Raw genomic sequence first — 20,239 nt, 5'->3', positions numbered from 1 at the left:
TTTGTGATAAATGTTAGTTGTGGCCTCCTTTAATGTGTCCAGTTCTAGATGGTGCTTGCACCTTGCCCGTATGTGGATTAGATTGATTAAAATGTTATCTTGATTCACTTAATAGTAAGGATCAGCACAAGGTTAAGGAATATCAAAGTATTACTTGCTTTAGATTTGCGATGATAGCACCTTGAGGTCACTAAAGAAAGCTGATTTAGACATGAGGCAGAGTTGATCTGGAATGATTTTAAAGTCTGTTTAGAGACTGTTACTCCCATCCCAGTTAATCATATTAGGATATGACAGAAAGCTGACATATCTTAAAAAAATCAATTGTGAAGTTTAATTGGCCAGTTGAATTGTTTGTGCACTCGGACTAGATCAGAGGTAGTTTTGATGTAATCAAGTTTGTAAACTCATAGAAATACAGCAGAAGTCCATTAGATCTGTGTGGCCCTGTGAAGAAGTGGTTAACCCTGCCTTTTCAAAATGGCCCTGCAAAGCTTTTCTTTTGAGATAATGACTCAATTCTTTTCTGAACGCTCTGATTAAACCAGCCTCCACCAGAATCTCAGGCAGTGCATTCCAGATCTTAACTACTAGCTGCATGAAAAAGTTTTTCTTCATGTCACCATTGCTGCTTTTGCCAATTACCATAAATCTGTGCCCTGTTGTTCTCGATCCTTCACTGATGGTAACAGTTTTTCCCGACCTCGCCTGTTCAGACCCATCATCATGATTTTGAATACCTCCATCAAACCTCCTCTTGGCCTTCTCTTCTCTAAGGAGAACGGTCCAAACTTTTCCAATCTTCCTTCTTAACCGATGTGATGGCACAGTGGTTAGCACTGCTGCCTCACAGCTCCGGGGTCCCGGGTTCAATTCCAGCCTCGGGTGACTGTCTGTGGGGAGTTTGCACTTTCTCCCCGTGTCTGCATGGGTTTCCTCCTGGTGCTCCGGTTTCCTCCCACAGTCCAAAGATGTGCAGATCAGGTGGATTGGCCATGATAAATTGCCCCTTGGTGTCCAAAAGTTTAGGCGGTCCTGGATTATGGGGATAGGGTGGAGGCGTGGCCTTAAGTAAGGTGCTCTTTCCAAGGGCTGGGGCAGGCTCGATGGGCCGAATGGCCTCCTGCACTGTAAATTCTATGATTCTGATCCTTTCTGATTCTTGTGAATCTTTTCTGCACCCGCTCCAACACCTTCACATTCTTCCCAAAGTGTGGTGCTTGGAACTGGGGTGCAGTACTTCATTTGAGCTTGAACAAATGTTTTATAAGTTTAACATCATTTCCCTGCTTTTGTTTCTGCTCTTGTTGATAAAGCCCAGAATGCTTTGTGCCTTATTCACCGCACTCTCTCAACCTAACCTGTTGCCTTCAATGATTTATGTACATATACACCCAGGTCCTGGTGTTCCCCCAATCCCCTTTAGAATTGTGCCCTTTATTTTAGATTGGCTCCGCGTTCTTCCAGCCAAATAAATCGTTTCATACTTCTCTGCATTAATTGAATCTACCTCTTGTCCACCCATTCCACCAACCTCGGTCCTTTTGAAGTTCTGCACCATCTTTCTCATGGTTCGTATTATTTCCATGTTTTGTATCATCTGCAAGTTTTGTAATGGTGTCCTGTACACCAAGGTCTAGTCACTAATATTGATCAAGAAGAGCAGGGGCCCTAATACCAATCTCTGGAGAATGCCATTAGCCCCCCTCCAGTCCAATTCACCACTGTTGCTCACCCAATTTCATACCCATACTGCTGCAGTCCCTTTTATCCATTAGCTTTAATTTAGCTCACAGATATGTTTTGCAGCCCTGTAACAAATGCCTTTGAATGTCCATGTATACTACATTAAAATTATTACCCTCGCCAACCCTCTCTGTTCCTCTTCAAAAAACCCCAGTTTAGTTAAATATGATTTTCCCATAGCAACTCCCTACTGGCTTTCCATCATTCACCCATATTTGTCCCAGTGACTTTCAATTTTGCTCCAAATGATCATTTCTAAAAGCTCCCTCGCCGCCGGGATTAAACTGCTCTACAGTTGGTGGGCTCACCTTTGCACACTTTTTTAAACAAGGGTGTAACGTTTGAAATTCTCCAGTTCCTGAGTCTAAGGAAAACTGAAAAAATATGGCCAGTGTCTCTGCAATTTCTGCTATCACTTCCCTCAATATCCCAATTGGATGCATCTCACCCACTCCTGGTACCTTCTCAACTTTTAAATACAGGCAGCCTATCCAATACTTCCTTCTCAATTTTAACCCTTCCAAGTGTCTGAACCTTCTCCTCATTCACCAATATGTGGGCAGCATCTTTCTTGGTAACATCAGATGCAAAGTGTCAGAATAAAGGAGGGAGATAGAGAACCGAGTGGAGTGGTGCAACGACAACAATCTATCCCTCAATGCCAGCAAAACTAAAGAACTGGTCATTGACCAGGAAGGAAAGTACTGTACACACCCCTGTCTGCATCAACGGGGCCGAGGTGGAGATGGTTAACAGCTTCAAATCCCTAGGGATGTACATTACCAAACATCTGTCCTGGTCCACCCACACCAACGCTACCACCAAGAAAACACAACAGCGCCCATACTTCCTCAGGAAACTAAGGAAATTCGGCATCCACTCTGACTCTTACCAACTTTTACAGATGCACCATAGAAAGCATCCAATTTGGCTGCATCACAGCCTGGTATGGCAACTGCTCGGCCCAGGACCGCAAGAAACTTCAGAGTCGTGAACACAGCCCAGTCCATCACACGGATCTGCCTCCCTTCCATTGACTCCATCTACACCTCCCGCTGCCTGGGGATAGCGGGCAGCATATTCAAAGACCCCTCCCACCCAGCTTACTCACTCGTCTAACTTCTTCCATCAGGTAGGAGATATAAAAGTGAGAACACGCCCGAACAGATTCAAAAACAGCTTCTTCCCCGCTGTTACCAGACTCCTAAACGACCCTCTTATGGACTGACCTGATTAGTACTACACTCCTGTATGCTTCGCCCGATGACAGTGTCGATGTATTTACATTGTGTACCTTGTGTTGTCCTATTATGTACTTTCTTTTTATTTTATTTTCATGTACTGAATGATCTGTTTGAGCTGTTCACAGTAAAATACTTTTCATTGTACCTTGGTACACGTGACAATAAACAAATCCAATTCAATTTAATACCTCAGCCATGCCACCTGCTGCCATGCATAATTCTCCTTTCCGGTCCCTAATCGGTCCTACTCTTTTTAACACCTTTTTAGACACCAACAAAAGACTTTTGGATTCCTTTTTTGTTAACTGTGATTTTCTACTCGTACTCTTTATCTTTGTTTCTCCTATTTGCTTTTTCAATTCCCCCTGAACCTTCCATATTCAGCCTGGTTCTCCGTTGTATCAGTTATGGCAATGAAACAAACTAAGTAGAGAGTGTTTTAAGGACAAGTAAAACATTAAGGAAGTTAAATCTGGATAAATGTGTACTTAAGTACTCATCCTTGCCTGACCTAAAGAGCATGAAGTTAGTTACTATTAGCAAAGCTTCACAAGTTAATCTTCCTGATCTAGCGAAGCTGGTTTCATAATATTTCTTCAGGGTCAAAATGGGAAATGTCATTTAGCTTGGGAAGCTATGAAAGTAAAAAGGGTTGTTGAAAGCACATTCAATACCAAAACACTGGCTCTTGTGTCCTCAGCCCAACTATCTTCAGCTGCTTCACCAATGACCTTCCCTCAAACTTAAGGTCAGAACTGGGATCTTTGCTGATGATTGCACAGCATTTACTTTCATTCCCAATTCCTCAATTAATAAGACTGTTGCACAAGCATGCAGCAAGTGTTACACAGCATCCAGGTTTGGGAATCATATAAGGGGATCCCAGGTCATTAGAGACCCCCCCTGGGTGGTCAGTGCCAAGGTGTCCGGGTGCTAGCAGGAGTGCTAGTGTACCCCCCCCCCCCCCCCCCCCCCAGCCCAGAGCGTGACCACCCAGGGGGTCTCTAATGACCTGGGACCCCACTCCCCCAGGTGCTATTACACCTAGTCCACAGTTGTGTGGACTTGTGCTAAAAAGCACCATGGTGAGGTGAGGTCTCCCAGGCGAGGCCATTAGTTCCCAGGCCTCAAGAGAATGCGGCGTAAATATATTTAAATTAGCCTAATGACTCGCTTAAATATGTTAATCTGGATCATGCCCAGTGATGCGAGATCCAGATCGACATTTTGCAAGAACTCGTTAGATCTGGTGAGATGTTCTGGGCCTCATCGGCGTTCAGGCCTCTCGTGACATTTAACAGCCTCATCGCATCGCCAAGTCGGGCGTGACGAGGTCATTAGATCGTGCCCAAAGTTTAACCATCTCCCCTTTTCATTCAACAGCATTATCATTGTTGAATCCCTTAACATTATAGCAGTCACCAAGAGCACAAACTTAACTGAATCAGCTACTTGAATACTGTGGTTATAAAGGCAGTTTGGAGACTGGGGAATTCTGTAATGTGTGACTCACCTCCTGATGTCCTAAAGCCTTTCCACCACATAAAAGTTGCAAGTCAAAAGTTGAATGCAGTGTTGTCCACTTGATTGGCTGAGTGCAGCTACAACAACCATTGGACAGCATCCAGGGAAAAACAGCCTGCTTAATCAGAATTTCATACTCCCACCAGGGACGCAGAAAGGTCCCGCTCCCTTCAACTGAGCAGCCTTCCACAACGTCAAACTCTACAGTTGCATCTTGAGCGCAGGCCTCTACTGCCGCCAGTTAAATCTTGAGCGGTGGGCACTATGATGCCCTTAAATGGGCATTAGTTGCCTATTTAAGACCTCAATTGGGTCATGGACGTCAGCCCACCCAACACCTTCCCCAGCGCTCATAAAATCATGGCACGGGGCAGGTCACTGATGGGCCTGCTGTCAAATGCCATGGTGCCTTATTTTACAGATCCACCTTCCTGTTTTTTGCCCATAGGTGACCTATAAATCCAGTCCATGGTGCGTTTCAATGTCGAGATGATATTGAATAGTAATTGAAATAAACCAAGAGCATGTTGAGGTGTAACCAGCAAAATTTTGGAAATATTGAGTAGCACCTATGGAGAGAAACAGCTTTTTAAAAATAAATTTAGAGTACACAATTCTTTTTTTCCAATTAAGGGGCAATTTAGCGTGGCCAATTCACCTACCCTGCACATCTTTTTGGGTTGTGGGGATGAGACAAACGCAGACACGGGGTAGAATGTGCAAACTCCACACGGAGAGTGACCTGGGTCCTCGGTGCCGTGAAGCAGCAGTGCTAACCACTGCATCCAAAAGAGAAAATGCTGGAAAATCTCAACAGGTCTGGCAGCATCTGTAAGCATCACCGCACTGCCCCTGAGAGAAACAGAGTTAACATTTCTGGTCAATGATCTCCCATTGGAACTGTTCTGATGACACATCATTTACCATAAACATTTGCACACTGTTCACTGTGAGCACAGATGGCGACGTGGGTCCAAAATATCGCAAGAATCAGGAAACATGCTAGCAAGATCTTGCTTTTTGATTTTCCCTGCCCTCGCTGGTGACTTAATGGGCAGGAACCTCATCTCCCTACATTTTATTTATTTATTTAAAAATTTTAATTTAGAGTACCCAATTCATTTTTTCCAATTAAGGGGCAATTGAGCATGACCAATCCACCTACCCTGCACATCCTTGGGTTGTGGGGGCGAAACCCACACAACCATTGGGAGAATGTACAAACTCCACACGGACAGTGACCCAGAGCCGGGATCAAACTGGGTCCTCGGCGCCGTGAGGCAGCAATGCTAACCACTGCGCCACCTTCTCTCCCTACATTTTAAATTGAATAGCGGACTTCCCTGCCTTAGCATTCCCCCACATTTGCAATTCCCCTGTCAGCAAGGTTTACAACTGCTTTTCACAAACTTGATGCAGTTGAAGGGAACCCGACAGAGGCGCACAGGTATGTATAGCCCTGGAAGAGTTTGGGGGGGGGGGGGGGGGGGGGGGGTACTGCTCCTGGTATTCTGGCAGTGCCAGGGGTCAGTGTCAGGGGTCGGGCTCTCTGGGAAGATCCATTGGAGGGTTCTCTTGTACATGGTGTGGGTTTCTTTTTTATATTTGGGATCGGGGCGCCCTTTAAAAAAGCCGCCCTGACCTCGGGATTCCCGGTTTCTGGCATTGCCCTGCCAGTGTGGTGATGTGAGCCAAGCCTGCAGCATATTCTTTTTGCAGTCTTTAAAAATGTGGTGGGAAAAGCTGTCAGTGCAACGTCACACCGCTTCTCTCGCCTGCGCCAATGCTTTGGAAAGAAAACCGGAAAATCCCACTGTTAATTCTGTTTCTGTGTCCACCAATGCTGTCTGACCTGCTGTATTTCCTGTTTTTAATTTCAGAATGATAAGGTGCATCGGCAGAACAGTAAGCGTGCAGACACTCTGACACTTTATAAAGCCAGCCATGTTCTGGGTCACCAGTGGAGACATGCAGGGGAAAGGTGCAGAGAATGCTAACAAGGATTAATCCAAGTGTAAAGGCATTGAGTGAGCTATCAGGAATGATTAGAGAAGCTCAAGGTGTTTCAGTCTGAGGGAGAAGGTTAAATGAAGACCCCATCATTCCCTAAGAAGTATTAAATGGTGAATAAATACTTTGACCCCTGAACCCAGAATGGTATTTCACTGTATTCAGGCCCAGAATGACCATCGTTTCGACTTCAATTAATGAAAAGTAGATTCAAAACAAAATCTTTTAAAGTGACATTGGATGCATGGGTTGGGTATGTTAGAGTATAAAATAGACACGTTTGATGTGTTTTATGACCACTTCTCATCTTTGTTTATTGCCCTGTAAACCAAAACTAGACTATATCTGGTATAGTATTGCGTATATCTACTATAGTAGGGGCAGGTTTAGCACAGTGGGCTAAATAGCTGACTTGTAATGCAGAACAATGTCAGCAGCGCGGGTTGAATTCCCGTACCGGCCTCCCTGAACGGGTGCCGGAATGTGGCGACTGGGGCTTTTCACAGTAACTTCATTGAAGCCTACTTGTGACAATAAGCTATTATTATTATTATATCTGTTAGATTTCTTCAGACCAAACAAATAAATGGATCAATTCAAACTGCGTATATTCGAAAGTGTGAATGAAAATGCAGTTATTAAGTATGGAAGTTCGTTCCCAAGTTTACTCTACAGAAAGTCAGCAGGAGAAAAATGTTCCATTTATTAATGCATTTGGAAATGAATGAGGTATATCTCCTCTCTCTCTCTGCAGAGACCCTGAAAATCAACCCGACCTTGAATCAAAAGAAATATACATGTCAGCAACAGATGCATTACTTCAGGGACTAACTGATGAAAATCCTGCGCTCCAGTACGTAACTAATCACTTACTTGTTAAACATTGCCAAGTATTGGATCATTCATAAATATTCAGTTCCTGTGGACTCTTGTCAGTTGATATTGATTACTTTTGAATTATGAATTTAAAATCTTTTTGATGTGCTTTCTTGTCAGATTGTATGTCAGAAACTTCTGGAGTCATGAAAACAGACTTCCAACTGGCACCTTGGACAGAATAATGGCCATTCTTGGATCTTTGTATTGCAACAAGATAGAGACCCAGTATCTCAGCATAGCCACTAACGTGCTACTGGAAATGACAAGTCACAGCCCTGACTACTGCCGTGAGATGTTTGAATATCCCCTGTCTGAATGCAAATTTCAAGTAAATACGAGAAAATAGTTTGTTATGTCAGATTAATTTTTCATGTATATGTTTCTACATTCAAGATGTAATGTAATTAATTTTTTTGAAGACTACAATTGCGTCATTACTACTATTAAAACAAAAATGCAGACTTCAGAGTTCACCCATTTTATAAACTCTGATTAGAATAAAAATGCCTATTTCTTTTAGTTTATTTGGTATATGAGTGATGCTGGTAAGGCCAGATTTATTACCCTCCATTTTCATTTGCTTATTGCTAATCAACCCGTTCACGTTTTTTATGATTAAAAATAATTTATATTTTTCATCTCGCAACTCCTACCTGATTTACTAGGTTCAGGTTCAACTTGTATTTATGTTTCTTCTTATTGTTACCTTACAAAACATCCTATTTAGCCAAAGGAACTCTAGAGGACTAGTTGCACATCTTCCTGAAGCTTATTAAAAAATCTGCTATGATTAGTTAATCCACTTTATTGTTGCATGCTACAGAATGTTCTGCAGCTGTTCCCATTGTGTTGATATGTGTGTATATAGATGTAAGTTTGCTCCTACAGCTTTTGCCTTTTTTTTTAAAGATTTAAAATAATCAGTGCTACAGTGCCATAGATAACGGAGTTCAAGTTTAATTTTTAACTCATTTTGCAAAATGTTAGTTATCACATATCGCTCATTGTTCTACAATCTGTACTTTTTATTTAGGATTACAACATTGATTCAAGTTGGCATCAACGCAGTAGAATTCTTACTCCGTTGTTTGTGGAAACTCAGGCTACGCCAGGCAGTATTAGAAACCCAACACAAGATGCATCGGCTACAGGTCAAAGGTCAGTGGGTGGGCAAATTAGGGCCACCCAAACTCATTATGAGTTTACACCAACTCAGAATCCTGGTAAGTGTAACTCGTTTGCATTCTACTTCGTGGTGGCACTTTTTTGGGAAATGGTTATACTACTGGACTAATACTCCAAGGAAAGCAACTTCAAATCTCACCAGTTTGAGAATTTGAATTTGGTTTTAAAAAAAGTGTCTGGAAATAAAAAGGTAGCATCAGTAAAAGTGAACATGCAACTTTCAGATTGTCGTTAAAACCTAATTTGTCCATTAATGTTCTAAATGACAGTGAAGGAAAACCTTCTCTGGTCTGACCTACATGTGATTCCAGTCTCCCACCAACATGGTTGACTCTTGGCTGTCCTCCAAAGTCACCAAGGAAGCTACTCCGTTGGTTCACCACTCACCACCTCAGGGAATAGGCAATAATTTCCCACCTTGCCAGAATATCATTATGCCTAAAACCTGTGACCATGGTGGTGCAATTGACTGTTGTATTGTTAGTAAAATTCAAATCTGAATGCCTTTTGAACTTGATGAGTTACATTTGAATTTGACCCAACAGACTCTAAAGAAAATGGTTGAATGTAGGATGCTATCTGAGGTTCTTACCGAAGGATACCTTGAAGGGAAAGCAGAATATACTGGAAAATCTCAGCAGGTCTGACAGCATATGTGGAGAGAGACGGGTGCTAGTGCTTCGAGTCTGGGTAACTCTTCAACAAAGAACCACCCAGACTCAAAATGCTAGCTCTCTTCTCTCTCCACAGATGCTATCGGACCTGCTACCATTGTCCAATATTTTCTGTTTTTGTTTCAGATTCTAGCATCCGCAGTAATTTGCATTTATATTATTGCCTTGAAGGGAGTTCAGTGAAGGTTTATTGGATAGATTCCTCGGATTAGGGGAGTATCCTGGGCGAAATTCTCCGACCCCCAGCAGGGTCGGAGAATCGCCTGGGGCCGCCGAAAATCCCGCCCCCGCTGTGGCAGAGAATCTCTGCCACCCGGCAAGTGGCGGGGGCGGGAATCACGCCACTCCGATCAGCGAGGCCCCTGCGGCGATTCTCCGGCCCGCGATGGGCCGAAGTCCCGCCGCTGGGAGGCCTCTCCCGCCGCCGAGGTTTGAACCAACTCTGGTGGCGGCGGGATCGGCGGCGCGACCGGGCCCCCGGGGTCCTGGGGGGGGCTCGGGGTGATCGGACCCCGGGGGGGTGCCCCCACAGTGGCCAGGCCCGCGATCGGGGTCCTCCGATCAGGGTGTGGGCCAGTGCCCTGGGGGCACTCTTTCTCCTCCGCCGCCGCCACGGCCTCCGCCATGGCGGAAGCGGAAGAGAAACCCACATCGCGCATGTACCGGTGGTGACGTCAGCGGCAGCTGGCCTCTGACGTCACTGCCGGCGCATGCGCAAACCGGCGAAAGCCTTTCGGCCAGCCCCACTGCCGGCATGGGGCTAGCCTCTAAAGGTGCGGAGAATATTGCACCATTGGGTAGACCCGACCCCGGTGTGGTTGGCGCCACTCCCCTACGCCGGGACCCCCCGTCCCGCCGGGTAGGGGAGAATCCCGCCCCCTATGTGAAGAATTTGAATAGAGTAGCATAGGTCTATATTCTCTAGAATTTAGAAGAGTGAGAGGTGATCTATTTGAGCCATAAAAAATTATGAAAGGACTTCATAAGTCAGATGTTGGGACATTTCCCTTGGCTAAGGAATATAGAACTAGGCCCACAGTTTCAGAACAAATGGCCAGCCATTTGGGACTGAGATGATGAGAAATTTCTTCACTCAAAGGGTTGTGTGCCTTTGGAATTCCCTGTCCCAGGAACTGTGGAGGATTTTCAGGTGCTGAGTATATTTTAAAAAGGGATCGGTAGATTTTTGTGTACTTTGGGAATTAAAGGATTATGGGACAGAGCTGGAGAGTGTAGCTGAGTAAGAAATTCAGCCTTGATCTAATTGAATGGCGGAGCAGGCTCACCAGGTCAAATACCACACTCTTGCTCCTGTTTCTTGTATGCTTACATTTCTGATAGTGGAAGACTGAGAAATGCCTAGATTTGTCTGACAAAATATATTCCAAATGTGGGAAGTGAGTATTATCCTTTTGTTTATACTTGATGTCTCTGTCTAGGTGCACGGAACTTTAATTGGTTAACAGGGAATAGTTTGGACACCTTTGCGGAATACACCCTCCCGTCCTCAGAATCCGTATCCTCTTCGTTACTTGTGTATTCTAAACAGAGTGAGAGGCAACAGAGAGCAGCAATGAAGCCTGTTGGTCCAGAATTTGGCAAAAGGAGACTTGCTGTGCCAGGAGATGAAGTTGACAGTAAAACAAAAGGTATCATCAAAGACATTTAGTATTATTATTGTATTTTGAATAAACACTCTAAATAAATTACTGAAATTAGCACTTCAAAGTTCCCCACACGCTATATCCAATTGTTAATAAGAGGACACTACTTCAGAATAAATCAGTTTTATTTTGCCTCTAAGTTATCCATGAATCATTAAATTTATAAACTTATTTCTTCATTTTACAGTACTAATAATAATAATCACTTATTCTCACAAGCAGGCTTCAATGAAGTTCCTTTGAACAGCCCCGAGCCGCCACATTCTGTCGCCTGTTCGGGGAGGCCGGTACGGGAATTGAACCTACGCTGCTGGCCTTGTTCAGCATTACAAGCCAGCTGTTTAGCCCACTGTGCTAAACCAGCCCCGAACCAGTATGATATTCTGTGATGTAGTTGCATATCTCACCCATGGGAAAGCACTGAATGGAGGAACCCCTTCCCTTTCACCCATGGTCCTTGGCCTGGACCGTCTCCAATCTACTTAGGCTTCATACAAAACACCCTCACTTTTAACTTCTGCTTAACTTTGAGTATCAGTTTTCTCCCTCATTCACCATTGGACTCCATATACCATGGGTCCTTTCAATTATGTTTTGTACCTGGCTACCACATTTTAGGGATCTGTGCACATTAACCTCTAATTTTTTTCAATTTCACTGTTCTAAGCTTTTCACCATTTAAATAATACTCGGATCAATCCTTTCTTTGGTCCAAAATTGTTGACCTAACTTAGTTGCACTGAAATCAATATGCCATCGTTTTGCCCACTCAATCATCATTTTGTAGATTTACTCTTCCAGGTACATCACTTAATTTACATCTACGTTTTCATGTATTGTCTGTACTTCTCAATTTGTCTTCCATAATTTTCCTTCCATCTCATTCACGTGACCTTCAGCCCCATACCATAATTATTGATCCACCATGACATCAACTAGAAGGCTATGCAGCCTGCTGTATAAGACTTTCTTTCCCAAGATCTCTCCTGGATAAGACTCCAACTCTCTAGTTTTCTGACTTATTGGTTAATTTCACCCTGCCTGGCCCAGATCTACCTTATACAAATACACTTAGCTGCCTGCCTTAGCCTTTAGACTTTTTTTGGTACAACTTTTGATCAATTAAACTGCAGAAAGAAGAGGAAACTGATGGAAAATTATGGAAGACATCGGTGAGCAAGTTATTAGTAACTACTGCTTGATAGCCCTGTCAAAAGCATGTTTCATCACTTTGCTGATGATTAAAGACTGATGGGCAGGAAGGCTGTACCTGAGCAATTTCCCACATGGTTGAGTAGGTTCCAGTCTTTTGTTGTATTGGAACAGCTTGGCTAAGGGTGTGGCAAGTTCTGGAATGCAAGTCAGCTGGGGTGTTATCAGGGCTCATTGTGTTTACATCCTGTGTGCTCACCCTTTTCTTGTATCACATTCGCTGAAGACTGGCACATGTGATGCTGAAACTTATTTCCACAAAGACCATGTGCAATGGTCATCTATATAAACTAATCTAGAAAGTTAAGAGCTGATTGGATTGAACGTTTTATAGATTTTGAAATAAATTAATAGGGTAGTTGAGAGAAATCTTTTTCTGCTGGTGACGGTGTCAAAGTTAAATTCAGAATATGGACATTAGTGAGAGAAGTTAGGAAACACTTTTTCTTGCAGCGTATGATAGAAGTGTAGAACCCTTACCCACAAAATGCAGTAGCTCAATTCATTTTAAGTCTGAGATGATATAGTTTTAGACGGGGGTAAGAAAGAATATAGAGACAAGGGAGGTGGATGGAATTAAGATAGAGATCAGTCATGATCCATTGAATGGCAAAACAAGCCCGAGGGGCTGTTTCTATAGCAGGAAAGAAAAGGAGTACAACACCAATAGAATGATACAAGGACACAAAAAATTAGGGAGTGAGCAAAGCAGAGAAGTGTCAAGAAGACAAATATGATTTTTTGATTCTGAGCAATGCCATGGGTGATAAGCTCCTCTTTTAATGCATTACAGCAGTAGCGGACCAGAGGGCAGACATCCTACGCCTGAGGCGAAGGTTTCTCAAAGATCGAGAGAAAGAGAGCCTAATCTTTGCCAGAAGGAACATTCGGGAAAAGCATCTGGCAAAGGTAATTCAGTTTAACATCTTTAAAAGTGCTACAGCTGAAATAGCATTTAAAAATTTGTCACCCCGAGGTATTTTGTTACCAAAAAGTGTTGTCCCCTCAGTGTCTGCAGGTTCACAGAATGAACTTTGAAATTGAAATACTTAATCTTTTGATGTAAACATATCGTTAATTAAAACAATCCAATATATTATAGTGCAGCAAACATTTGATGTACTTCAATATGGCAGAACAAGATCTGTTTATCACAAAAATGTGTTATGAGTATTGTGTATTATTTTAAAACAAATAATAAACAAAGTAGGGGAAGTTGATTTTGAACTACACCTACAGAAATTCTACAATAGCTCATTAAGCCAGCATAACTATTGAAATTATAGACCATGGTCTGAATCTAGTTTTGTTTGAAGAATGGGTTGTAAAATATCAGCGTGCAGTACTTGTTGTTTTCCCATGTAGCTTGATTCCCTCAAATCCAGATATAAATCTCTTCTAACTTTTTAAAAACATTTGCCGGGGGGGGGGGGGGGGGGGGGGCAGTGAGGACATTGCCATTTTTGATGTGTAAGGGCTTCTAATTAGTCATGAATGATCATTATTTTAGTCTTTGCTTCACTTGAAAGACACCACTTACTCATTAGGATGTTATTCGAATGTACTTTTTTGCCTTTGTACTGGTTAAAAATAAAGTTTGACCATTGACAGTTAATCTGGTATGACAAACCAACTGGCTAATTTCATTAAACATTATTCAACATTTTTCCAGGAAAAGAAAACTGAACAGAAGATGAAACGTGATGCACAGGTTACTCTGTACAGATGTTATCGTGTTGGAGATCTGCCTGACATTCAGATCAAATTCAGTAGTTTAATTGCCCCATTGCAGGCTCTAGCTCAGGTCTGTAAATAAAATCGAGCAATTTTAGCCTTGTCTCAAGCGGTCTCTTTTAGCTGACCAGTATTTGGTGATTTTCTTTTGGTAAATTTATTTTTCCATATCTTTACCATTAATTTTCAATATGTATATTAACTTTGCAAAGACTTTTTTGGATTTATAGAATATTTGATATTTACTCCCACTGCATACACCTGAAATTGAAATGATAGATAAATTGCTTGTGAAAGCTTTTTGTCTTCAGGATAATTTGCGTGAAAAATGTTAAGTTAGCTGTAGTACAAAGCCTTTTCAATAACTGCAGGCTAGATATTATATGAGTTTTATTAATGGTTAAAAAAGTAGTGGTAAATAGCTGGCAGAATGGTGAAGGTTGCACAACTAGAGGAAATAAAGGATTATAAAGGTGAACTGTTCTTTAGGTTTGTCCACACTCGCAAAATAAGATCAATCAGACCCAGCCTTCTGAGCAGCCGCGACCGGTTTGGAGTGGAGAAGGCTCAATGTAAATGACCTTTTCAAAATCTTGTAGCAGCACTTTGCTATGTCTTGTTGGAGAGTGATTCAGCCTGAGATTCTTACAGCTGAAGGAGTCCATTTGGGCCATCAATTGTGTACCTTCTCTGCTCCAAGGACAACAACCTCAGCCTATCAAATCTCTTGATAGCTGAAACGCTCCAGCTGACGAGGACGCCAGTCAACTGCTTATTTTTGCTTCCTACCACTGAGCTAATTTTGGATCCAAATTGCCCTTGGACTCTTAATTTTCTGGCTAGTCTGTAATGTGGGATTTTGCTAAAATCCATGTAGACTATATTAAACGCTCCAGTCTCATCAATGCTCTTTAAAAAATTCAGTCAAGTTAGTCAGATGTGACCTTCCTTGAGATCAATGCTGACTGCCCTTGCTTAATCCAGGTATATCTAAATTGTGATTTATACTGGCCTTCAGGTTTTTCCAGTAATTTCCCCCCTCTCCCTTTTTATCAGCAGCAGTGCGATGAGTTCTGAAAGACTTGCTGTTAGGTGATTTGGACATTCTGAATTCTCCCTCAGTGTACCTGAACAAGCGCCGGAGTGTGGCAACTAGGTGATTTTCACAGTAACATCATTGCAGTGTTAATGTGAGCCTACTTGTGACACTAATAAAGATTATTATTATTAAATACGTTACCTCACACTTTTCAGGGTTAAATTCCAATTGCCACTGGTCTACCTATCTAAGTAGCCCGTCTATATCATCCTGTAAGCTAAGGCTTTCCTCTATTTACCACACCACCAATTTTTGTGCCGTCTGCGAACTTACTGATCATACCTCCTTCATTTACATCCAGATCAGTGTTGTAGGCTACAAACAGCAAGGGAATAAACACCAATCCCTGAGAACACCACTCGGCACAGGCTTTCAGTCACAAAAACAACCATCACCCATCACCCTGTGCCTCCTGACACTAAGCCTGGATCCCATAGGCTCTTATTCGTGACCAGTTTCCCAAGCAAGACCTCGTCAAAAGCCTTACTGAAATCCATGTAGACTACATCAACTGCACTACCCTCATCTACACCTCTAGTCAGTTCCTTGAAAGATTCAATCAAATTTGTATGATGTGATCTCCCTTTGAGAAAGCCATCCTGACTATCTGAGATTAATCCTTGTTATAATAATCACTTATTGTCACAAGTAGGCTTCAATGAAGTTACTGTGAAAAGCCCTTAGTCGCCACATTCCGGCGCCTGTTTAGGGAGGCCAATACGGAATTAACCCGTGCTGCTGCCTTGTTCTGCATTACAAGCCAGCTGTTTAGCTCACTGCTAAACCAGCCCCATGTGTGTCCCCAAGTGCAGAGTAATTCTGTCTCTCAAAATATTTTCCAATTGTTTCTCTACCTCTGATGTTAGACTCACTGGCCTGTAATTACTTGGTTTTTCTCAACAGCCTTCTTGAATAATGGTATCATATTAGTTGCCCTCCAGTCCTCTGACACCTCTCCTGTGGCCAGAGAAGATTTGAGAAGTTATTGTCAGAGCCTCTGCAATCTCTTTCCTTGCCTCCCACAGTGGCTTGTGGTTCATCTCATCTGGACCTATGGATTTATATCCTTTTAAGCCACCTTCACCCCCACCCGCATTGTCTCACCTGAAGATTCTTTACCGTGGAATATTGAACTGCCAGTCCTGTCCCTCCCTCAACCATGTCTCTGTGATGGCAATAATCCAATTTTCCCATGTATTAATTAACATCCTTAACTCATCTGTCTTGCTCGCAAGACTCCTTGCATTAAAATAAATGCCATCCAGCCTTGCCATACTACTCCTTTGTGCTTTGACTTGTCCATAATCACTCTACCTTCCATACTGACTTGGTTATTCTTCTATATTTGGCTATGCATCACCCCATCTCTACCTCCACTCCATATCCCATTCCCCCAGCCAAATTAGATTTTCATCCCCCCTAACCCCCTCAAATTTCCAATTAAGCAATTCTGTTCCGACCGTTCTTTTTTAAAATTTGTTCATGGGGATGTGGGCCAGCATTTTATTGCCCATCCCTGAAGGCGTTTAAGGCTGTGGATCTGGAGTCACATGTAGGTCATACCAGTGAGGACGACAGATTTCCTTCCCTAAAGGACATTAGTGAACCAGATGTGCTTCTATCACAATCAACAATGGTTTCATGGTCACCTTTAGGCTTTTAATTTCTGATTTTTATTGTATTCAAATGTCAACCTCTGCCTTGGGGGGGATTCAAACACAGGTCCCCAGAGCTTTTACCCTGAGTCTCTGCGTTATTGGTCCAGTGATAATGTCACCAGGCCACTGCCTCCCCTGCACCATCAGCACTTGGCTAAGTCTGGTTGGAGGATACATTTTCAGGAGGTAGCCACAGAAAATACTTAATTGCAGTGTTAATGTAAGCCTACTTGTGGCATTAATAAAAAGAGAGATCTGTCATTGTTTTGCAGAAAGACCATTTACTTGCTAAACAACTTTTCACTTCCCTGTTTTCTGGAATACTGGGAGAAGTGAAAAAATCAAAAACAGCTGCTGAAATGAGTGGCATTGGAAAAGCGCTCATGGAACATTTTAATTGTTTACTTAAAAGTACAATTTTGTGTTTCCCGCCATTTGTAACCTGCATTCAGGTAAGGAAGATTGCTGCTTAATACAATTATTGTTTATTAATTTACTGATTACAATTTTGAGATCTGTGTGGGAGGGTATAAACTGCTGCGATTCAAACTAATTATTATGAATCTTTATTGATACTCTGCTGTCAAACGTTTGAAAGCTCTTAAATTTATAAAGCTTCTTAAAAATGACTATGACAATAATATAGAATTATAAGCTGTATTTCCAAATTGGTTGCATAGCTGGTTGATCTTCATGGCGTGCCTTGTTTCTGTAATTAACTCATTAGGCTGTATCAGTTTCCGTGTTTTTGCTTTTCTATGGTGCTTAAGCTAAATCAGATTCTTCATACTGTTTTAGATTTAGTAAGAAAAAACAATAGATGGGGTGGGAAGGAAAATGGACGAGGCTAGGATGGGGTGCTGCAGGGTTCTCAGGTTTTTAAAAACTGTGGAAGATGTAGCAAGGTGGAGAGAACTGGTTATGGAGTTCCAGAGGTCAGGCATCTGTGTTTGAATGATCAGCCACCAGTGGTGAAGTGCAGGATGGAGTATTGGAGTAAGGTTGGAGGGTTCGAGTAAGGATGTAAAGGCCGCAACAGGATGGGCCAAGGCGGGTTTGAAAGTGAGGCTGAGACTCCTAAAGTTAACTAACTGGAGAATGGTGAACATGAAGTTTTGAGAGGATAACATTGGAGGATTTAGGTGGGAGAACTGATAGGAACATAGATAATTTAGCCCCTTGAACCTGTTACATCATTCAATATGATTGTGACCATGATGCGATCTAAATGTGCAGCCACCATTGCTCGATAATCCCTTAAAAACCCTTCAAACTCCGATGTAAAATTCACAGTTGACGTCTCACCAATTGCTGTGAGCAGAAGAGTGTTCCAAACTTCTGCCTACCTTTGTGTGTAAAAGTGCTTCCTAATTCTATTCCTGGGTCTGGCTCTAACTTTGAGCCTATCTCCCGTGCCCAGTCTTAAACTTACCAGTAAAAATAATTTGTCTCTATCCACCTTAATATCTGTAAAATTTCCATAAAATCATCCCTTAATTTTCCAAATTTCATAGAATGCATGTAGTTTGTGTAATCTCCTCTCATGATTTAGCCTTTGGAGGCTGGAGATTATGGTAAATCTACGCACTGTAATTCCTCCCTGGCCAATGTATCCTTCCTACTGTGCTCAGAAATGATCACCATACTCCAGGGCAGGTCAACCACAGCCTTGATTAGCTGAAAGCCTGACTTCTGATTCCTTTATGCTAGGCCTTTAAATATAGAAACCAGCATTCCATTAGCATTTTAAATTATCTCCAGTACCTGTTAATGTCATTTTAATGTATCTGGGCTTTCTAGGACACTTTGGACCTCTTCTGTTTCAAGCTTTTAACCATTTCAATCCAGAATTGTGATTTCACATTTCCCTACACTCAGGAACACCGTGCAAATGGATTTCATTCACTAAATGTATCAGTTTTCTGCTTATAATTTTGTACTTCCGTCTACAATGGCTATAATTCTAGCCACCTTGTGCATTGGCGAAGTGTAGCCTTGCACAGACCTGAGAGAGGCAGAGGCAAGCACTTTTGTGGATAGAGCAGATCTGGTAAAAGGGGTATTAGCTCTATGCTGAAGTTTTGCACTTCCTGATTCCATACCTTCATCAACTTTGCTGACAGTCAGGTTCAGAGGTATATGGGAGCCAAAGAGAAGGCTTTGTTTCCGGCAACAATAAACTGTTGTTTATCACTGGTCCTGATGTTGGATGGGTATCTTGAGTGTTGCAGCAAGCTTTGCATCAGTGGAAAACATTGCCTATATGAAAGTGAAAATCTCTTATTGTCACAAGTAGGCTTCAATGAAGTTACTGTGAAAAGCCCCAAGGCGCCTGTTCGGGGAGGCTGGTACAGGAATTGAACCGTGCTGCTGGCCTGCCTTGGTCTGCTTTAAAAGCCAGCTCTTTAGCCCTGTGCTAAATCAGCCCCATATGTGGAAATGACTCCATGATTCTGGATAGGGGATGTCACATAAATAATAAAGAGAGAAGGATCTTGATCCACCCCCCTTTCCCCTAGAATGTAGAAAGGACACTGCAATACACAGCTAAGGGCAGCACGGTAGCATTGTGGATAGCACAATTGCTTCACAGCTCCAGGGTCCCAGGTTCAATTTCAGCTTGGGTCACTGTCTGTGTGGAGTCTGCACATCCTCCCTGTGTGTGCGTGGGTTTCCTCCGGTTACTCCGGTTTCCTCCCACAGTCCAAAAGATGTGCAGGTTAGGTGGATTGGCCATGATAAATTGCCCTTAGTGTCCAAAATTCTATGATCAATGATTAACCTAGGACAAAAGTTCGGCACAACATCGTGGGCCGAAGGGCCTGTACTGTGCTGTATTTCTCTATAACATCTATAACACAGTGGGGTCAGGTGAAGAGAATATTGTTAGAGAAGGAGGATATGATAGAAAGAGGACCATAGTCACTGGCAGAGATTATTTGTAACATTGGGTGGTGGATTTTCAGTAATCTGTACAGGCCCAAAACTAAATTGAAGGACAACACGGTAGCACAGTGGTTAGCACTGTCACTTTATAGTTCCAAGGTCCAAGATTCGATTCCTGGCTTGGCTCACTGTCTGTGCAGAGTCTGCACATTCTCCCCGTGTCTGTATAGGTTTTCTCCAGGTACTCCGGTTTCCTCCCACAGTCCAAAGATGTGCAGGTTAGGTGGATTGGCCGTGATAAATTGCCCTTAGTGTCCAAAAAGTTTGGTGGTATTGCTGGATTACGCGGATAGGGTGGAGATGTGCCCTTAAGTAGGGTGCTCTTTCCAAGCGCCAGTGCAGACTCGATGGGCCAAATGGCCTCCTGCACTGTAAATTCTATGATTATATGATGCTGAAAAAGGAGAGGTGGGAATAGATTCAAGTGGCAGTGTATTCCAGATCATTGGCAATAAAGAAAAGGCTGATTTATGGTATTAATCAAATAGTAGGGTTTAGGGTAGGTTTGGGTGATTGGGGTGGGGGGTTTAGGGTAGATTGGGATGATGGGAGGGTGTTTAGGTATTTGGGATGATTGTGGAGTTTAGGGTAGGTTGGGGTGATGGGGAGTTCAGGGTAGTTTGGGGATAATCGGGGTTGAGGGTAGGTTGGGGGTGATAGTGGG

General features: G+C 42.7%; 1 protein-coding gene across 4 annotated transcripts in view; it reads left to right on the top strand.

The window, feature by feature from the left end:
* prkdc (protein kinase, DNA-activated, catalytic subunit) overlaps positions 1-20,239 on the top strand; it is a 277,499-nt gene that overhangs the window by 149,651 nt on the left and 107,609 nt on the right. For 2 of the 4 annotated variants that reach the window (XM_038809307.1, XM_038809306.1), the window contains exons 56-62: positions 7,279-7,377; positions 7,521-7,731; positions 8,437-8,626; positions 10,702-10,911; positions 12,935-13,047; positions 13,811-13,942; positions 16,902-17,081. In XM_038809307.1, coding sequence (XP_038665235.1) covers positions 7,279-7,377; positions 7,521-7,731; positions 8,437-8,626; positions 10,702-10,911; positions 12,935-13,047; positions 13,811-13,942; positions 16,902-17,081 — 1,135 coding nt within the window. Of the gene's footprint in view, positions 1-7,278; positions 7,378-7,520; positions 7,732-8,436; positions 8,627-10,701; positions 10,912-12,931; positions 13,048-13,810; positions 13,943-16,901; positions 17,082-20,239 lie in introns of all 4 variants that reach the window. The other 2 variants (XM_038809305.1, XM_038809304.1) reach the window with 1 other exon arrangement.

The sequence above is a fragment of the Scyliorhinus canicula genome, chromosome 10 (genome assembly GCF_902713615.1).
Source record: "Scyliorhinus canicula chromosome 10, sScyCan1.1, whole genome shotgun sequence".
NCBI lineage: Eukaryota > Metazoa > Chordata > Chondrichthyes > Carcharhiniformes > Scyliorhinidae > Scyliorhinus > Scyliorhinus canicula.
The sequence above is the reverse complement of the archived record's forward strand: the minus strand, read 5'-3'. Positions and strand labels throughout refer to the sequence as shown.